General features: G+C 36.5%; 4 protein-coding genes and 1 long non-coding RNA gene across 8 annotated transcripts in view; 4 read left to right on the top strand and 1 right to left on the bottom strand.

Annotated features, from left to right (window-relative positions):
* LOC144899515 (uncharacterized) overlaps positions 1-13,680 on the bottom strand; it is a 91,562-nt gene extending 77,882 nt beyond the window's left edge. For both annotated transcript variants that reach the window (XR_013627665.1, XR_013627666.1), the window contains exon 1: positions 13,631-13,680. This is a non-coding gene — a long non-coding RNA (uncharacterized LOC144899515). The remainder of the gene's footprint in view (positions 1-13,630) is intronic.
* On the top strand, positions 8,220-10,676 carry abrab (actin binding Rho activating protein b). Its single transcript, XM_058047656.2, has 2 exons — positions 8,220-8,959; positions 10,193-10,676. The coding sequence occupies exons 1-2, from the start codon at positions 8,220-8,222 to the stop codon at positions 10,674-10,676; spliced, it is 1,224 nt and encodes a 407-aa protein (XP_057903639.2).
* Positions 13,681-13,688: 8 nt separating the features above from the next.
* LOC131102161 (zymogen granule membrane protein 16-like) lies at positions 13,689-15,738 on the top strand. Of its 3 annotated transcripts, XM_058047666.2 has the most exons (5): positions 13,689-13,781; positions 13,850-13,891; positions 13,954-14,006; positions 14,102-14,234; positions 15,202-15,738. In XM_058047666.2, the coding sequence occupies exons 3-5, from the start codon at positions 13,955-13,957 to the stop codon at positions 15,527-15,529; spliced, it is 513 nt and encodes a 170-aa protein (XP_057903649.2). In that variant the 5' UTR covers positions 13,689-13,781; positions 13,850-13,891; position 13,954; the 3' UTR covers positions 15,530-15,738. The 3 variants fall into 3 exon arrangements, with proteins under 3 accessions (XP_057903649.2, XP_078648059.1, XP_057903648.2); XM_078791933.1 differs by lacking the exon at positions 13,689-13,781 and having other exon boundaries at positions 13,935-14,006; XM_058047665.2 differs by lacking the exon at positions 13,689-13,781 and having other exon boundaries at positions 13,854-14,006.
* A 1,298-nt stretch (positions 15,739-17,036) lies between these two features.
* Positions 17,037-19,341, top strand: LOC131102163 (zymogen granule membrane protein 16-like). The gene is made up of 5 exons (XM_058047667.2): positions 17,037-17,161; positions 17,258-17,281; positions 17,362-17,417; positions 17,483-17,609; positions 18,964-19,341. The coding sequence occupies exons 3-5, from the start codon at positions 17,363-17,365 to the stop codon at positions 19,259-19,261; spliced, it is 480 nt and encodes a 159-aa protein (XP_057903650.2). The 5' UTR covers positions 17,037-17,161; positions 17,258-17,281; position 17,362; the 3' UTR covers positions 19,262-19,341.
* A 1,240-nt stretch (positions 19,342-20,581) lies between these two features.
* samd12 (sterile alpha motif domain containing 12) overlaps positions 20,582-20,941 on the top strand; it is a 108,440-nt gene continuing 108,080 nt past the window's right edge. The window contains exon 1 of the mRNA XM_078791932.1: positions 20,582-20,866. Within this exon, the coding sequence (XP_078648058.1) occupies positions 20,854-20,866 (13 nt within the window). The 5' untranslated portion in view covers positions 20,582-20,853. The remainder of the gene's footprint in view (positions 20,867-20,941) is intronic.

Here is a 20,941-nt window from a genome sequence, read left to right as displayed (position 1 = left end):
ACTGTCAGTATGATGTTCTTTTTCAAATGCGGCATTACTTTTACGCCAGATGTAATGGGACCCAAACCATCACACTACTACCACCATATTTTACTGTCAGTCTGATGTTCTTTTTCAAATGTGGCATTACTTTTACGCCAGATGTAATGAGACACACACGCTTTCCAAAATGTACAACTTTTGTCTTGTAATACCACAAAGTATTTTCCCAAAAGTCATATTTACATTTGTTTGATGATCTGAATCATTTAAGTGTAACAAACATGCAAAACTACATGTTTTGTGGGGTCTTTTGTGACCTCTTGAAGGAATCGTCGCTGCGCTCTTGAGGTCGATTTGGTCTTGAGAAGGTTCACCACTGTTCCATGTTTTTGCCATTTGTAGATAATGCCTCTCACTGTGGTTTGCTGGAGTCCTAAAGCTTAAGAAATGGCTTAATGACCTTTTCCAGTATGATAGATCTCAATTAATCAAACTTAAGTATGTTTGGATTTTATTTCTCGCTTAAATATTAAAAAGTTTCATTTAAAAACTGCCTTTTGTGTTCAGTTTTGTTGTGTTTGAATAATATTTACGTTTGTTTGATGATCTGAATCATTTAAGTGTGACAAATATGCAAAACAACAAGTTTTTGCACACTACTGTACACATACAGTGCATCCGGAAAGTATTCACAGCGCTTCACTTTTTCTACATTTTGTCATGTTACAGCCTCATTCCAAATTGTATTAAATTAATCTCTTACCTCAAAATTCTACACAAAATACTCTATTATGACAATGTGAAAAAGTTTTTTTTTTTACTTTTTTTGAATTTATTAAAAATAGAAAACAAAAAAATCACATTTACATAAGTATTCACAGCCTTTGCCATGAAGCTCAAAATTGAGCTCAGGTGCATCTTTTTTCCACTGATCATCCTTGAGATCTTTCTACAGCTTAATTGGAGTCCACCTGCAGTAAATTCAGTTGATTGGACATGATTTGGAAATATAATAACTGTCTATATAAGGTCCCACAGTTGACTGTGCATGTCAGAGCACAAACACCAAGCATGAAGTCAAAAGAACTGTCTGTAGACCTGCGAGACAGGATTGTCTTGAGGCACAAATCTGAGGAAGGATACAGAAAAATTTCTGCTGCTTTGAAGGTCCCAATGAGCACAGTGGCCTCCATTATTCGTAAATGGAAGACGTTTGTAACCACCAGGACTCTTCCTAGAGCTGGCCGGCCTTCTAAACTGAGCGATCGGGGAAGAAGGGCCTTAGTCAGGGAGGTGACCAAGGCCCCGATGGTCACTCTGTCAGAGCTCCAGCGTTCCTCTGTGGAGAGAGGAGAGCCTTCCAGAAGGACAACCATCTCTGCAGCAATCCACCAATCAGGCCTGTATGGTAGAGTGGCCAGACGAAAGCCATCAGACCAGAGAATTTTGTTTCTCATGGTCTGAGAGTCATTCAGGTGCTTTTTGGCAAATTCCAGACAGGCTGCCATGTTCCTTTTACTAAGGAGTGGCTTTCGTGGACTCCGATTAAGCTGTAGAAAGATCTCAAGGATGATCAGTGGAAAAAAGATGCACCTGAGCTCAATTTTGAGCTTCATGGCAAAGGCTGTGAATACTTATGTAAATGTGATTTTTTTGTTTTCTATTTTTAATAAATTCAAAAAAAGTAAAAAAAAAAACTTTTTCACATTGTCATAATGGAGTATTTTGTGTAGAATTTTGAGGTAAGAGATTAATTTAATTCAGTTTGGAATGAGGCTGTAACATGACAAAATGTAGAAAAAGTGAAGCGCTGTGAATACTTTCCGGATGCACTGTACCTAGTGGTGCAATATAAGAATGTGGAGTTGCGATTGTCTAAAGTGATGACTCGCTGGTATGATAGGCACCAAAGTGTCGGAAAATGCTGTCAGGACCAATAGTGCCTCTTCATAGTTAGGATTCCGCAACCTCATCGGAGGTTAAACAAATTAGTGCAGGCTGCAAACCACTACATGCCCGTCAGCACCTGAAGTGACCCAACACCCTCGTTGGAATTTGTTCAACAGAGGCTGGAGGTGGTCGAGTGTGAAGTTGGCAAACAAAGCAATTGGCCCTTGTTGGTATGAGAAGACGACGTACCGAGAACTGCTTCTAAATTAAGACGAGTGCCATTACCCTTTACCTTCCACGTGAGCTGTAAGACTCTTTTATAACCTCAGTGAATTTCGGAAAATGTGTCCTCTTATCAGATCCTTTTTCAGCGAGTGCTATTTATTTGAAAACAATAAGCCAACAACACCAACAATAACACACGATGCACACGAAAGCTGCTTGCCAATAACCGCCAATAAACAACAGAAGAAAAAAAACACCACAAATGTGCCAAATGTGGCCCGCAGGACACTAGTTTGAGGCCCCCCGCCTTGATATGAAAGTTTAATGTTTGATATGGATGCTGTATGGTATCATGTACCCAGAAAAAAATATTTACGTTTGATTAATGTTCATGTTAAGATTAAATCACTGTTAATAGTTATCCTCCCTATCCGTGTGGAAGTGGTAAGTTTTTGGCTATTTAAGTTTAAAGGAAATAACTTGAAGGCTACCGTTTAGGTCGCTAGCGCTCTAGTTTGCAAGAAATCAATCAGCATTAAATGTCAAAACCACAGAGACCCACGTCTGTCTTTAAATAACGCCTCCCCGCTTGGGAAAGATGTTGACTTGGGCTACGTTCAACAGTTTAAATGTTAGACATACTTGGAACAAATTGCCTGAGTCACCCGGTCAACTGGGTCAACATTTGTCCAATATTTTTAGTTTATGACAGTCTGCTTATGAATTATATGATCTCATGACATTCGGGGTTGGCTTCAGCATCGTTTTATCATTATCAGTTATCAGTGAACACTTCCACACAAAAACAAATATTATTCTTACATCAAAAAAAAAAACCCCTGAAAAGTCACTCTTTGTCACTTTCTTGCATAGCCACTAAAGCTGTGGACTCTCTGTGGACCATTTTAAATGTCGCCGACTCTTATTTATGTCTTAATTAGCTTATTGTCTGTTATTATGTCTTCTATTTTGGGGTTTTATTTCATGTCTCAAGGGCTCTAATAATGTTTAAAAATGTACAACAAATATTTAATTTATCAATAAATAATTCTGCCTCGTGGAAATTTACTCATCACGGTTATCAGTGATAAACGAGGTGTTACTGTAATGTACTAGAGCAGTGAGAAGTGCATCGCCGACTCTTATGTCTTAATTATCTTATTGTCTGTTATTATGTCTTCTATTTTGGGGTTTTATTTCATGTCTCAAGGGCTCTAATAATGTTTAAAAATGTACAAAAAATATTTAATTTATCAATAAATAATTCTGCCTCGTGGAAATTCACTCATCACGGTTATCAGTGATAAACGAGGGGTTACTGTAATGTACTAGAGCGGTGAGAAGTGCATCGCCGACTCTTATTTAGGTCTTAATTTGTCCAACATTTGTCCAATATTTTTAGTTTATGACATTCTGCTAATGAATTATATGATCGCATGACATTTGGGGTTGGCCTTATCATCGTTTTATCATTATCAGTTATCAGTGAACACTTCCACACAAAAACAAATACTCTTACATCGAAAAAAAACCCCTGAAAAGTCACTCTTTGTCACTTTCTTGCATACACGCTAAAGCTGTGGACTCTCAGACGTTGCTCGAAGCCATTAAGCGGTTATCAGTGACACGGGGAAAAAAACATTTCTTACATTAAACAGTGCTATTTTAAACTTCTACCACTGTAAACACTTGCCACTCTAAAATGCTTTTCTTTTATCATATCCCTTCCTCAACTGCTTCCACCCTCTTCATGGTGTAAAACATTGGACATGGAGGCTGTCACATAAATCTACAGCAGGGACTTTTAACTTTCCCTCAATGTCTAATGAGTCCATCTGGCAACGGGAATGCGTTCTGTCGTCTGGAGGAGCACTTTTGAACCGGGTTTGTTCGACTTTGTGTGTGAATGCCTTCATGAATAAGCTGATTATCTGATAGATCATATGCATTTTTTTGTCTTATTCTTTCACTTTTAAGTCCGGTGGTTACAGAGCAGCTAAAATGTTATATAAAAACATGACTGAAGTTCAGGTTCCTCACCTTTACTTCACTATGTCCAAAAATATATGAATATAAAACATAATACTGTTTTATAGTTGAATACCTATTAGTAAAAAAAAAGCATTTTTATCAGTTTTTAATGATTTTCAAACACAAAAGTGACGAAATACACAGGTCACTAGGTGTCACTAATGTTACTGTAATGAATGAGATACACAATCACACTCGATCACCAAAACAACAGGATTTTATTGCAGTTTTGAATAATACACAACAGGTACAATTACCCCTAACATCGGCTAGGCCGAGCTAAAACTTAACTTTTAACCGTTTTAAACCGCTTTAAGCCGCTTTAAACCGCTTTAAACCGTTTTAAACATCACAGACTCTTATTTATGTCTTAATTAGCTTATTGTCTGTTATTATGTCTTCTATTTTGGGGTGTTATTTCATGTTTCTAAATGCAAAAAAATAATTTATAAATAAGGAATTCTGCTTTGTGGAAATTTACTCATCACGGTTATCAGTGATAAACGAGGGGTTACTGTAATGCACTAAAGCAGTCTATTTTGGGATGTTATTTTATTTCTCAAGAGTTCTAATAATGTTTAAAAATATATTTAGCAGGTTGTCTAAATACAAAAAATATTAAATTTATAAATAAGTAATTCTGCTTCATGGAAATTCACTCATCATGGTTATCAGTGATAAACGAGGGGTTACTATAATGCACTAAAGCAGTCTATTTTGGGATGTTATTTTATTTCAAGAGTTTTAATAATGTTTAAAAATATAATTAGCAGGTTTTCTAAATACAAAAAATATTAAATTTATAAATAAGTAATTCTGCTTCATGGAAATTCACTTATCATGGTTATCAGTGATAAACGAGGGGTTACTATAATGCACTAAAGCAGTCTATTTTGGGATGTTATTTTATTTCAAGAGTTTTAATAATGTTTAAAAATATAATTAGCAGGTTTTCTAAATACAAAAAATATTTAATTCATAAATAAGAAATTCTGCTTCATGGAAATTCACGCATCACGGTTATCAGTGATAAATGAGGGGTTACTGTAATGCACTAAATCAGTGAGCAGTGAGTGATAGCTCTGATAAATATATAAATATGTTAGATATATATGATTAAAAAAATAAACATTAAATTATAAAACTGAAAATGAAATAAAGGAAGTCTAATGTTTCACCATTGTTCCAACATCATCCTTAACACTGCATTCTCTCATGTCACAGTGCAGCGGAACAAAAGTAATTACGATGCGCATCTCGGGGGGGGGGGGTGTCCACACAAGAGATCTTCACAGACGCATTCCAGGACAATGAATGCAACAACAACACAGCTCGCCAAACACAACAACGTTGAAACAAGCTAAACAAAGCAGCAGTATAACCGTGCAGATGTTGACAATGCACCAAAGAAAACAGGTGTATTGCGTCCGGATTCAAACCTCCTCAGCTGTCAAAGTGGTGGACCACCCAGTCCATTTGACGTAAAACACCCAGGGGCTGAAACGACCTTGTAGATCCATCACAAAATTTCTCTATTAAAATATTCCTATGAGCATCAATAGACAATACAGGTAAAACAAGTGAACAATTAAAGGAATTATTTAAAAAAAATACTAATTAGATGACATAAAATTGACATATCTTTCCTCTAGTGCATATGTACTGGCATGATTTAACGTTCATGTAAATATTTATACTATACTTCTGGAGATACTTGCCCTTGGGAAGCTGCATAATGCTCCCACGACATTATACTGACCTCTGCTGGTCATTCTTACAAGTACACTTCATAGCAATTGTATGAACTCATTCATTTCACTGACTGAAACTGGAGTTATACTTTCTCTGATTCTATTAACTTGAGTGTTTGTAGTACGAGAAGTACCAGATGAAGTACCAGATGCTGGAGAAAGTGGGTCAAGTCAAATTTCAAGTCCTCCTCCCAACAAGTACTTTTAAGTGTACCAAATGAAATACCATGAGCTCGGTAGCATGTTGCTAATGTAAACCACACCCTCATTGTTTGTTCTTAAACCTGCAACCTCACAAAGGTTGCAGGGGTGCTGGAGCCTATCCCAGCTGTCTTCGCTGCGAGAGGTGGGGTACACCCTGGACTGCTTCTGAGAGAATAATTCAGCTATTGTGTCTCCCAGTATTTTCCATCAGTCATATGTATGTGTTGTGCAACTCTAATAACTTGGGAGGAAACCAGAATACCCGGAGGAAAACCCACGCATGCACGAGGAGAACATGCAAACTCCACACAGAGATGGCCGAGTGTGGGATTGAACTCGGGTGTCCCAGCTGTGAGACCTGCGTGCTAACCACTCGACCCTGAATACGTTTTATATAACACAAAATCTCAAGTATTTTCAAGTGTTTAGACTGAAATTCAAGTCACATCTCGAGTCATTGATTTATTTTCTCATTTTAGTATTAATCACTAAAGAAACATGAATTTTGACCCATATTTATTAATGTCAAGAAAAGGTATAAAAAGTGATTGTTTTCAGCAACAGAACTTTAGTATAAACTGAAATCAAAAAACCAGAACAGGTCCAGATCTTGGTTCACTGTACTTCTTCATTCTTTCCATGATCCAAATTGTAAATGTGAAATCAAACCAGTGAAATTTGAGTGAATTCACGTCACATGTATACTGGAAAAGCGGTCAAAAATGAGAATCCCCTGAAGCTTACATGATGAGAAAAGGAGCTTGGTTGTCATTGTGTTGGCTAATTGTACATTTATGATTTCAGTTGTGGCTCAAAAATATTGCTTTATAGTCATATTAGAGAAGAAGGCACAGCAGCGACTGCACTTCCTGCGGCGGATGAGAAGACCCTCCCTCTACCCTCCTATCCTGACCACTTTCTACAGAGGGACCATCGAGAGCCTGCTGACCAGCTGCATCTCCGTCTGGTCTGGGAGCTGCAACAAGGCCCACAATACAGTGGTCATAATTTCAACCAGATCATTTTAAAATGTAGTAAAAATTATTATTTTTTTTGTTTTATTTTGTTGAAATAAGAGTTTCCTGATAAAGTCAAAACGCCTTGATGCAATAAACAAATATTATGTGATTATTTTTATGCATTAAAATGTAAAACGGGTTAAAAGAAACAATGAAATACGGCTATTGTATTATGTCGAATTAGCCATTGTAGCTGTCAAAAGCTGTAAGGTTTGCTATTGTCAGTTTCTGTTGTGTCTTACAACAACAACAACAAGGAAGCCGTGAAGTGATGAGGGATTTTTTTTTTTTTATTTCTTATCTCAACACATTTGCATGAATATCGTTGGTGAGGTTTACGAAATATAAAAACGCACAATGACATTACCAGAATGGAATGACAATTGTGGAAAGAAGGAAAACAATTATTATTGGTAATTAGTAGTTCTATTTTGTCATATCCGTGTAGCTGTGTGGGCTAACAATACGTACAGACAAATTTCACCGCGTCTGCTGGCTTGATGCCCGATGAGTCATTCCCATCCTCCGTGACGGACTGACAACAGCTGCAACCGTGCGCAATTCCCCTCTGCCAATCTATTTATAAGCTCCAGTACGCATCAGAAATCAACACAGTCTAGTTTTTGTTAAACATGGTATCTGTTTTTTTTTTGTTTTACCAATCAAACAACCATGCTAGTTCGTAGTTCTGCAACAATTTTGGATCTCTGTTGCATTGCAGTTGTCTTCTACACATATTACTTTCTTTTTCAAGACCGGAGTCGCCTCTATGTTGTGTTTCTTTGCAGTCTTTTTACTTTATTTTATCTTTGGTTTCCGCCGACTTATCTTCTTATACCTTTTCTCAAATGCAACTAGAAATATCAATGAATCGGTGAGCCATTTATATGTTTATCCCTACTTAGATGCTCTACAAAGTGCGATGAAACATGACTCTGTAGGGGTGAGCAGTGTCAGTGAAAGGTGACCAGAACCAGAACACTTGAATACTTTCAGAGCTGTCTCCGCAACAGCGTTAGAGGCAGCAAAGAGGTTGGGGAGAAACAGAATATTATTATTATCCAACAATAGCTCGTTTCGTTTTTTTTTTTTTTTTTTGAATTTGGAACGGGTTTCCATGATGTCTGACCAAGAAACTGGCCTAAAACTTCAAAGGAAAGCGTCGACCGATAAGAATATCAAGAAGCTTCGCAGTCTAAACACGGTTTGTAGCCTGGCAAATAGCTGGCAGCATTGGGTTTCGGACAATGAGAAAAAGCAAGCTGCAGAACCGAGTGGATGGTCTCCATCATGGTTGGATTCAGCAGAGGAACCCAAAAAAACTCAGAAAAAGTCCATTCCCAGACAGAAGACAGAAGATTCTCAGACTCACATAGACACTGTGAGCTTGGACCAAGAGGGAAACGAGGCTGAAAATGGCATCAAATCTCACGTACCACTGATTTCATCCTTGATCAAAACAAAGTTGGTTATGAAGACCGTGACCAGCAAACCACAGGACAGAAGTGTTGGAATCAAGTTCCTGACAGAGAAGATTGAAAAAGAAGCTCTGCCATCAAGTGAGAACATTGACAGATTACTGAGGACAAAAGTATCTTCGACACGCCGCAGAAAATGTTCTAACATGGTTTCATCATTGACCCAAAGCTGGAAAACAATGGAGAATGAACAGAATCTTCGAAAGGAAGACGATCCGGAAGATCAACAGATTGTTGGCGATGCAAATCTAAAGAAAAATGGAGATTCTAGATTAGAAACCAAGACTTTAAACATTGAGGACAGCTATGGAACATCTTCGATTAACTCGATCTGTGATGGAGAACCATCAGTTAGAATCAAGACATCCCAAGTCTTAATGTGAGTAGCAGATCATAGCTTTTTCGCAGTCTATACAAGATGGGGCAGTCGCAGGAACTTTGGGACTGGCTTGGGTCCCCCTTGGGTTGTGACATGATGTAGACCAGGGGTCTCAAACTCAATTTACTTGGGGGCCACTGGAGCTAGGGTCTGGGCGAGACTGGGCCGCATCAGGTTTTCCAAAAAAAAAAAACGCATTTATTAAAAACAGAAAAATTAATAAACTTTGCTTTGGTTTCGATTTTCTACAGGAAAAGCTCTGATAAAACATTCCACTGTTCTCAAATATCTTAATTTTTATTTTTCTGCACAAAATAAGATGAAAAATAAACAAATCAAGAATAAAGAAAATCAATCAATCAGTAATAAATAAAAATAATAATAAAACGGCAAATAATAAAAACTTAAGAAACCACATATAGTTGGTGGGTAGACAAATTATTTTTTTCAGATTAAAATGAACAAAGCATTATTAGAGCCCTGTAGACATGACAAAACACGACTATAGTCACATTTATACTTTTTTTTTTAATTTACAACATATTGCGCAACTGCAGGGTCTTGAGACACATGCTAACTCGCAAACTAGAGAGCTAGCGACCTAAACGGTAGCCTTCAAGTTATTTCCTTTAAACTTAAATAGCCAAAAACTTACCACTTCCACACGGATATGGAGGTTAACTATTAACTAGTTATTTAACCTTTAACATGAACATGAATCAAACGTAATAATTTTTTTCTGGGTACATGATACCATACAGCATCCATATCAAACATTAAACTTTTATATCAAGGCAGGTGTCTCAAACTAGTGTCCTGCGGGCCACATTTGGCCCGCCGGGCCGCGTGTTTGAGACCCCTGATGTAAACCAAAAACGGTTATTTAGTACTTCTAAGTCTAAAAAGGCACCAGAACCCCAAATCGTGCATGCCTATAAGATATGCATTGAGTTGGTATGTGTACTTCAAAGGCACTGAAGTAAAAGTAAGTCAAGGGACTACTACAGCAATGAAGAAGTAGACATCAAATTCAACTACTCAAAGTACTAAAAGTATCTACCATAATTTGATACTCCCAAGGAGACTTGATCGCCCGGTTTTGTTGACAGACAATCTGTACACTTCGGGTCTGCTTTAACGCTTAACACAAAGTATAAATGAGAAAAAACTGCTTCAGAACATATTGCGGTCTTACATAAACTTTTATTTGCTTGTCTTGTAATCCTACATCAGGTCCGGAAAGGAAGCCGTTGACGCCAATAAGATCAGCGCTCTCTCAAAGAAATACAGCTCTGTTGGGAATCTCAAAAGCCGCTGGCAGAACTGGGCCTCGGAACACACCGATAACCAGAAACTAAACCCCTTCAGCGAGTACTTTGACTATGAATACTCTATGTCACTCCGCCTTCAAAAGGGTCAAGATGGATACGGACGCCCTAAAGAAGGGACTAAAACGGCAGAAAGAGCAAAACGTGCTGAGCAACACATCCATGGAGAGATTGCCGATATGTGTTACGTCATCAGGACTATGGCCGATCCGGACCCAGACGGAAAGACCAGAATAACATTTGGAGAATTGTTTGAGAGATATGTTCGAATCTCTGATAAGGTGGTGGGGATTCTGATGAGAGCCCGGAAACATGGGAAGGTCCACTTTGAAGGGGAGATGCTATGGCAGGGACAGGATGATGGAGTGGTCATTACTCTACTCGTATAATAAAATTTTACAGCAATATTATTTTTTTATTTATTAATCTACTTATAAAAGTCATCATAAATTTCTACTCAGTGCATCTTAGCATTTGTTGTGTCTATTTGTATCGATCCAATACCAGATGCACAGCTCTAAATGCAGCATCCTTCTACCAATATATTCACTATCTCTCCTCTGGACATGTTCCAACCATCTCAGTCTGGCCTCTCTGACTTTATCTCCAAGGCCTCTAACATGTAATGTCCCTATGATCCTATCCATCCTGGTCACTCCCAATGAGAACCTCAGCATCCTCGTCTCTGACATGTCCCAACCATCTCAGTCTGGCCTCTCTGACTTTATCTCCAAGGCCTCTAACATGTAATGTCCCTATGATCCTATCCATCCTGGTCACTCCCAATGAGAACCTCAGCATCCTCATCTCTGACATGTCCCAACCATCTCAGTCTGGCCTCTCTGACTTTATCTCCAAGGCCTCTAACATGTAATGTCCCTATGATCCTATCCATCCTGGTCACTCCCAATGAGAATCTCAGCATCCTCGTCTCTGACATGTCCCAACCATCTCAGTCTGGCCTCTCTGACTTTATCTCCAAGGCCTCTAACATGTAATGTCCCTATGATCCTATCCATCCTGGTCACTCCCAATGAGAACCTCAGCATCCTCATCTCTGGACATGTCCCAACCATCTCAGTCTGGCCTCTCTGACTTTATCTCCAAGGCCTCGAACATGTAATGTCCCTCTGATGAACTTGTTACTGATCCTATCCATCCTGGTCACTCCCAATGAGAACCTCAGCATCTTTCTCACAATATATTTCACTATCTCCCCTCTGGACATGTCCCAACCATCTCAGTCTGGCCTCTCTGACTTTATCTCTAACATGTAATGTCCCTCTGATGTACTTGTTCCTGATCCTATCCATCCTGGTCACTCCCAATGAGAACCCCAGAATCCTCATGAATGAATACCAAGCAAATACAGAGCCAAAATTGCTGATTCCAATATTATTAAACTTTTACTTGGCAAATGTTAAAGATTATTGAATGATTGAAAGGATTTGAGAGACAATATTTTTTATGTTTTTTTTATTGTACATTATGAATATTAATATTTTAATATCATTGTCTTATATTGTGTTTGTATTTTGTAACATTTTTCAATGTGTTTATACTAATAATGTCCACATATCAGGGTCGCTTTCAATATTGGCCATACTGTCCCTACACTTGGTATCAGATCAATACAAAAATATGCAGTATTATATGCTGTTTTTTTTTAACAAGTGTCTATCTTTCATTAAAAAAAATTGGCTTTTTTTTGTTTTCTCCAATCAGTGAAAAGAACTGAACATATTAACCGAAAGGACATTTGTACTACTAACTACTAATGTATTCGCCAATCATCTGGGCACATCAGCATCAATGTCACTTGTGCTGCCGTTTGCCCATCACATTTTTTCCAGTCAGAAAAAAAAAGGAAATTCAGGTTTGACAAGTTAATTGCCAGGAAGAAGAATGCTTGCATTGATGGGAAACTGACAAAGGAATTTCCACCACGTCTTTGCTATCAACACAAAAATAAAAATAGACATTTCCTATTGATAATTATCGACAATCGTGCAATAAAATGTCAACAACTACATATTCTTTTCACTTTTTATGTTACTCTCTACCAGTTAAGTTTGCCATTACAGTACATCTACACTTTTGGCTTTTTGGGTTACATCCGGGACCACCTCCACTAATAAAAATATAAACATTTGCAATAAAAGTGTCTGTTGAAGCTACTGTATTATTATTATAATGATGAATTATTATGAAATTCAGCTCCAAAACCCTCACAATAAAACATGTTTCACTTTTGTGTTGCTTTTCACCGCAACTATGGCGCTTTCAAGGACCACCAATGCTGTAGCCATGCTCCACTTTCCATGTAGAAATTTGGTAATGGTTTTATTTCATTTGAACATGCATCAGATTACAATTGAATGCATCACATAATCAGTTCACAGTTCCACATGTCCAAAAAGGAGTAGGAAGAAGCAAAGCTTATTAAATCCTACCCCTCCATCTGGTACTTTTACAATCAGTTACTGTTACATTTGTTCACTTCCTGCTTTCCTAATATAGTAGTTTGTTTTTTTTATTTTAATTTTTTATCCTAATATAATTTAAGTTTTTTAAATTTTAATTTTAATTCAAATACAATCAGTAACTGTTACATTTGTTCACTTCCTGCTTTCCTAATATAGTTTAAGTTTTTTTAATTTAAATTTTTTATCCTAATATAATTTAAGTTTTTTAATTTTAATTTCAATTTCAATTTCAATTTTAATTTCAATACAATCAGTAACTGTTACATTTGTTCACTTCCTGCTTTCATAATACAGTTTTTTTTTAAGGTTTTTTTTGTTTTTTTTAATAATGCACCTCGTACCAAAGTACAATATTATACAATATTTTATACACAGTATATTTTTTAGAATTCATTCAACAGAGCATGAACGTATATTGTATATTAACATATATTAGCTGATGCTGCTGTCAAACAACAACAACAACAACAAAAAAACACTGGCTTTTCCTATCTATGGAAGGTACCATGCATGCCCCCGCTCCTTCACAATTGAGAAGACAACTACGGCGCCTCCCTGCATAACATTTCTATGTATTGTATCATCCAATTTACTTCCAATTAAAGCAATTACACAGTGTATAATAAATACGTCAGCAAAATTATTAGCAACATGCTGACAAACAGGAAATGGCAGGCGCCATGTCCAAGTCAGTGTATTCAGACAGTAAGCAGTTAAGGGATCATATCAGGTTTTCGGGTGAAAAATACTGATAGAATATAGAAGTAAAACGTGCTTAATGTGATGAAAATAATGCATCAAAGAGACAGACACTTTTGACATGTGAAGTAGATAAAGTGATGAGTATCAATACATACCTGACACACCTTCCTCGAACCGTAAGTAACACCTCCAACACTCGGCAGCCACTTGAAGGAAGCACAAACATAACAAATGCCTGATTATGAAGCTGTGATAAAAAGGGACGTAAACGGGTTCACTGTTTAAACCGGAACACACACTAAATCTGTGAGTATTGCGATATTTCATTTATTTATTATGCAATACTGGATTTAAATATTCTAATTATTACTCAGGTCTGCAGCTAAAAATAGATTGACTTCCAAAACAAGAACCAGGTAAGAAAGGCTTTTGTACACCTTGATATGATTTTTGATAAAGTCTTTCTTTCTTTTCACAGAATGCTGCTTTTTGCTGTCCTTGCTATTCTCCCAGTTTCTTCCTGGGCTGGCTGTAAGTTTTGTGTTTTACCGAAGAGGAGACTGTTTTTTTCGTTTGTGTCCCAAATGTTTAATAACAAACGGTTTTTGTTTACCATGCATTTACAGACCAATCTGCGACCGATACCTACTCATTCTCCCCTCCGGTGGGTTCAGGGAGTGGTCGTTCCTTCGCTCTCACAGGCAGTGGGAGGATTACTGCTGTTCGAGTGTGGGAGGCCTACAGTAACTACATCTTTGGGTGAGATGCTCACATGCTTTTATTTCATTTGAACATGCATCAGATTACAATTGAACGCATCACATAATCAGTTCACAGTTCCACATGTCCAAAAAGGAGTAGGAAGAAGCAAAGCTTATTAAATCCTACCCCTCCATCTGGTACTTCAGTAACTGTTACATTTGTTCACTTCCTGCTTTCATAATAGAAATTAAGTTTTTAAAAAATTGAGTTTAATTTTAATTTTAATTTTAATTTTAATTTTAATTTTAATTTTAATTTTAATTTTAATTTTAATTTTAATTTTAATTTTAATTTTAATTTTAATTTTAATTTCTGGTACTTTTATAATCAGTAACTGCTCCATTTGTTCACTTCCTGCTTTCCATAAGTTTAAGGTTTTTTTTTGTTTTTTTTAATAATGTACCTCATACCGAAGTACAAGGTGATATGACCATCCAATGACATAATGTGTACCATAGTAAGTGTCAATATAGTGATATATATAGCACATCATGACTGGTTCAAGACTCTTCATCCTTGTATTTAGCAAACATCAACTGCTTGTATTGTTTCTTGAATTGGCTCATCGTTGTGCATTGTTTGAGGTCCTTACTCAATCCATCCCATAGTTTGATTCCACATACTGAAATGCTTTCTGGTTGCATTGAAATGTGCCTGACACTCTAAAAAAAACCTGTTACATTAAATTGTGGTTTCTGGTTGCATTGAAATGTGCCTGACACTCTAAAAAAAACCTGTTACATTAAATTGTGGTTTCTGGTTGCATTGAAATGTGCCTGACACTCTAAAAAAAACCTGTTACATTAAATTGTGGTTTCTGGTTGCATTGAAATGTGCCTGACACTCTAAAAAAAACCTGTTACATTAAATTGTGGTTGCTGGTTGCAGTGAAATGTGCCTGACACTTTGAAGTATACTTAAGTAGTGAAGTTAGTTTCACATTTTTCATTTTTATCTCCATCAGCTTCCAGTTTCGCTACGGCTACATCTGGTCCAATGTTTCCGGGTACCGTCACGGCCAAGCACAAGAGATAACGCTGTTTGATGGCGAGTTCATTGTGCAGATTTCTGGAAAATATGCACATTATGTGGAGTGGATAGTGTTCACTACCAACATGGGTCGCTCTCTTTATGCCGGCGAGCCTCATGGTCATTCCTTCAACATGTACCCCACCAACAAGGGCGCCGAGCTGCGCTTTCTAAGTGGCAGCGTCCAAGGGGCCATCACCTCCGTTGCAGCCCACTGGGGTGTTCTTGCTGTCCCTCACAATGTAACTAATAAACATATATAATTTGTAATCTAAAATGGTAGCTTTTTCTTCATGCTGTTGATCTTTAACAGTTTTGTATCTTGACTAAATTTTAATTTTTGGAATAACACATCGTTCGTACAGTGCTTTGACACGATCAGGCATTGAATAAACACTGACTGACTAATCCAAGATTGTACGCAAGTGATAAAAGTGCTGAGTACATACTATAATAAAGATGATTTTAAAAAGTGTGTGCCTTTTTTTTGGGATATTGGAAAAAATGCAACTGACAAAATGTGCATGGGGGGGGGAATCTGAAGACTGACACAGTCTAATATGAAATAATCCAAATTAAATATTACATGAGTTCAGTTTTGACATTTAGTCAAAATCGTACAATCGTGATTATATGACATTTTTGTATAATTTGACTGCAAGATTGATAGCTGACTCTGAATCAAATACTATAATATTTTAAAGGTACATCAACAGATGCAATCAGTGACTGCGATTGTGACTCCGGAACCCCACAGCAGCATGCTAAAATTAGCAACTTTCTTAGATTGTCTGAAAGCCTACTTTTACACAGTGAGCTTGAACACAACATCCTGACAGGAAGAAAGAGGACAGACACCAAGTTCTACACAATGATTAAGTGATTTCCTGAATGGAATCTGTCTGTATTGTCCTAACTTTAAAGGAACTAGTATCCATTCTTCCCACAGCCTGAGTCCCAAACAAGTTGACGCGTTGTTTGGGTCAAGAATTGAAGAACTTAGGTACCAATCTAAAAGATATCGTTGGATCCCTCCCTCATGGTGAGGCCGGAATCTGTCTGTATTGTACTAACTTTAAAGGAACTAGTACCCATACTTCGCACAGCCTGAGTCCCAAACATGCTCTGTTTGGCCATGTCAAGAACTAGTTTGGATCCCTCCCTCATGGTGAAGCCGGCGGAGGCCCCAGAGCAGACCGAGGACACTACGGTGGGACTACGAACGCCTCAGTAGCCACGTATACATGGAATATTCCTTTCCATGTATACCATTGCTTTCGGAAAGGTCAATCGGAAAGATTCCATTTGGAAAGAGAAAAATACTCATGTAAACGTGGCTAATGTCCCATCTATAAACTGGAAGAGGTTGTCAGAGACCAGGAAGTCTGGGCTTGCTACCCAGAAACGGAAGAAAATGGATGCTTAAGTACCTCTTGTGGTTTCACTTTTCTCTCTCAAACAGGTTTTATTAAGATAATTCCGGAAGCTTTAACATCAAATCAGAACAAAATTTGGGGTGCATGGTGATGTTTACAGTAAATAAAATGAAGAAATGTATAAAGTTCATTTCAGTTCATAAATCCCAGGATCCCTAAATGTTTCTGTTTCTTTCTCCACTAGATTCAGTATGGTTGAGGCATATTGACGTCATTTGTTGTAACCCACTATTATCATAGTATCTTAGCAGGAGCTAATGGGTGTGCCCGCGATGGCACAGCAGCAGTCAACTGAGCTATTTATTGTATTTCCTTGACCGCGTTGTTATCGCTATCGAACAATAGACTAAGGCATGCGTGGGAGGTATTCAGAACCTGCTCGACTTCAACCAAAACCAAGCTAAGGAGTTGGAGACTCACTGATCTTCCAGCCTGAGCGCCGATGCACACGTTAAAGTGGTATGTGTTTTGTTTTTGATACTAATTTTAAGCAAGTATATTGAATTAGAGACTATATAAATTATTTATGCTGATTCTTTGCTTGGTATCTTTCAGTTGTGTTGTGATCCAATAAGGAAGGTAAAAATCGATGCATATCTCATAATTGATATTATCCAAAACAATATTAGTTGATGTTTTGTTTTTTTTTTTTTTAACAGAATGCATAATAATATTGCGGTTCTTACTCTACTCCTATTAAGCATCTTTTCTGATGGTAAGTCCTGGTTTTTATTCAGTATTTTACAAATGATGTCATCAATTCATTCATTTTCTTGATAGTCCAGCCTCAGAAGTACTCCTTTTCCGTACCGGTGGGCTCTGGAGGAGGTGAGGCATTCGGTATCACAGGAGAGGGTCGCATAACAGCAGTACGAGTGTGGGAGAGATACAACAGCTTCATCACCGGGTGATTATCCAGCCTATGTGCTTTAACCCTTAGATGGACCCTACACTCTTCCATAAGTGAGTCAAAAACTACCCATACTAGAATCAATGCGTTTTTATGCCGATTTTGCCATTTTGGTTAGGAATATTCACTTGTATGATATTTAGTATTGTACTTAGGACCACACAAGAATGATTTCATGTTAGAAACATCTTCATTTTTCACTTTTTTAGATCATCCAGCAGTCAAGGCATGGAAACAGGAAACAAAAGAGTAATGCCCAACAATATATATAGTAATGTTAGCCAGCTAGTGTCAGCTAGTTATAAAGTAGGCTAATTTGTTGATAATACTAACAGTCATGAAAGACACATACACAATATTATATGACTATAATACTTGATGTGTAAAATAATCTTCCTGAGGGGTGATATAGTCTGTGTGGTCTACAGTTAATTTATTCCTGACAGCCAAAGTTGATAAGAATCAAAGGTTCCTATTGGATTGCATAGAAAATGCATGCAGGTCATTTTTGACCCACTTATGGAAGGTTGGGGTAGTAACACAAAAACTATTTTTTTTTTAAATGTATAAAAGTTAAAAATGTGAATGGTTTGATATCAAACATGTGTTTTTTGAGGAATACCTGGAATATGAAATGATAAAAAATTTTCATTACGAAGATATTTCAAGAAAACAACCTGACCGGGTCATTTTTGACCCACTTATGGAAGGTTGGGGTAGTAACACAAAAACAAAAATTTCTTAAAATGTATCAAATTTAAGTTAAAAATGTGAATGGCATGATATCAAAAACATGTTTTTGGGGGGAATACCTAGAATATGAAATGATATAAAAATTTTCATAACAAAGATATTTCAAGAAAACAACCTGACCGGGTCATTTTTGACCCACTTATGGAAGGTTGGGGTAGTAACACAAAAACAAAAATTTCTTAAAATGTATAGAAGTTAACTTAAAAATGTGAATGGCATAATATCAAAAACATGATTTTTGGGGGAATACCTGGAATATGAAATAATTAAAAAAAAATAATTACAAAGATATTTCAAGAAAACAACCTGACCAGGTCATTTTTGACCCACTTATGGAAGGTTGGGGTAGTAACACAAAAACAAAAATGTCTTAAAATGCATAAAAGGTAAGTTAAAAATGTGAATGGCATAATATCAAAAACATGTTTTTGGGGGGAATACCTAGAATATGAAATGATAAAAAATTTTAATTACGAAGATATTTCAAGAAAACAACCTCATCGGGTCATTTTTGACCCACTTATGCATCTAAGGGTTAAATAGATATGTTTATTCTCACATGATTAACACTTTGGTTTCCATCTGTTTATCTCATCAGCTTGCAGCTCCGCTATGGTCATATCTGGTCTCCTGTGGTCGGGAGTCAATCTGGCCGAGTCAAGGATTTTGAATTGTATGATGGTGAAGCCATCATTCAGATTTCTGGAAAAGTTACCTCCTTCATCCAGTCAGTGGTGTTTGTCACTAATCTGGGTCGGTTTCTACAAGCAGGACAGCCCCGTGGATATTCCTTCAACATGTACCCCACCAGCAAGGAAGCAGAGTTAACCATCATTAGTGGTCAAGTCAGAAATGCTTTCACTTCTTTTGGGGCACACTGGGCCGCTGTTCATTGAGCCGTTTTTGTCAGAAAAAACTCAGAAATGTTCATAATAACAATAATAATGGTCACACATTAAACTTCAATGCTAGCTAAGTGGCTGTCGTTCCGATTTGGGTTGAATTTGAGTGTGAATTAGCGTTATTTTTTATATTTAAACTCACCTGTCCATACCGGAAACACAATCCATTCATGGGCAAAACGCAGCAACATCCGGTCAGCAGCTTGTCCGCGATGTGTGTCGTACTACGCATGTGCAAACTTTGCTTCTTCTTTGAAACTGGCTTCGCAACATCTCTGAGGATATGAGTACCTCTGCTGGTCACATTTGGTACTACAATCAGTTTAACTGCACTATAGTGTCATATGACTTATACCGGACATTTAAAAATATAAATATTAATCTTAAATTCAGGTAAAATAATATAACATTAAAGTTAGTGTGGAATTAGTAATATAATTACTGAATAAGCTTAGTAACATGAATTATAATATGTTCCTTGTGGTGATCAGATGTGGTATTTTCTCTGTATATACCCTAGTAAAATTTTAATTTTTCTGATAATCATTCATTTAAAAAAGAATAAAAATACATGGGATGCATTTGACTCCTGTCTGTGGAAGGGCGGCAGCGATAAGCACCTTCCAGCTCAAGGGGAAAGTGGTATACTGCAACCCAGAAATATATGACATTATGACATTATATTTTATTATTGAATTAGCAATATTTTTTATTACATTTAAAAAACACGACTCAGGCTGTAAAAAGTCATGGTGTATAATACATTTTTCTGCAAACATTTTATTGGTGAGTGCACTCGGTGAAGTGCACTAAACAGCAGCATTAGCTTGTGCACTTAATCTGAGAGGAACCCCCTTCTTCTGACCTGTACTAGTTATATAAAATTATATTACTAAATAAAATAAAATAAAATAAAATAAAAAAATATTCAAATTAAATAAAATTTTTTTTAATAATAATAATAGTAAATAATAATAATAGTAAATAATAATAATAGTAAATAATAATAATAATAATAATAATAATAATAATAATAATAATAATAATAATAATAATAATAATAATAATAATAATAATAATAATAATAATAACAATAATAACAACAACAATAATAATAATAATAATAATAATAATAATAATAATAATAATAATAATAATAATAATAATAATAATAATAATAATAATAATAATAATAATAATAATAATAATAATAATAATAATAATAATAACTTATCTATAATTTTATATAATTTATATCACATTATTTTATAATTTATATCACAGTTATATCAAAGTTTTAACTCAATTTTTCCTTGAAAGTCGAAAATCTAACATATTGCGAGCCTTCTATAATACACTGTAGTTCTTTAGACTTAACATAGTCGCTGCTCCTCTGTTCTGGTGGTTAGCACACAGACTACATTTCCCAACATGCACCGAGGCAGCAGCTGTATACCCTGGCTTTCTTTTTCCCGCAGCAGGGAGACGATAACACAGCCGAAGAAGGTACACAATGAGAGAGGTTGACTTTGCTATTTTCCTCACAGCTCTTTAGCGAGTGATGCCCGCATCTGTGGAGTAACATTATGGCCGTCGAAGGTAAGATCGCGGTGTTTTGATTTGTTTTTTTTTTTTGCCTCAAAACGGAAATAGTTTTAAAAAAAAATAAAAATA

The sequence above is a fragment of the Doryrhamphus excisus genome, linkage group LG7 (genome assembly GCF_037039965.1).
Source record: "Doryrhamphus excisus strain RoL-2023G ecotype Guam linkage group LG7, RoL_Dexc_Guam_v1.1, whole genome shotgun sequence".
NCBI classification, from domain to species: Eukaryota; Metazoa; Chordata; class Actinopteri; order Syngnathiformes; family Syngnathidae; genus Doryrhamphus; species Doryrhamphus excisus.
The sequence above is the reverse complement of the archived record's forward strand: the minus strand, read 5'-3'. Positions and strand labels throughout refer to the sequence as shown.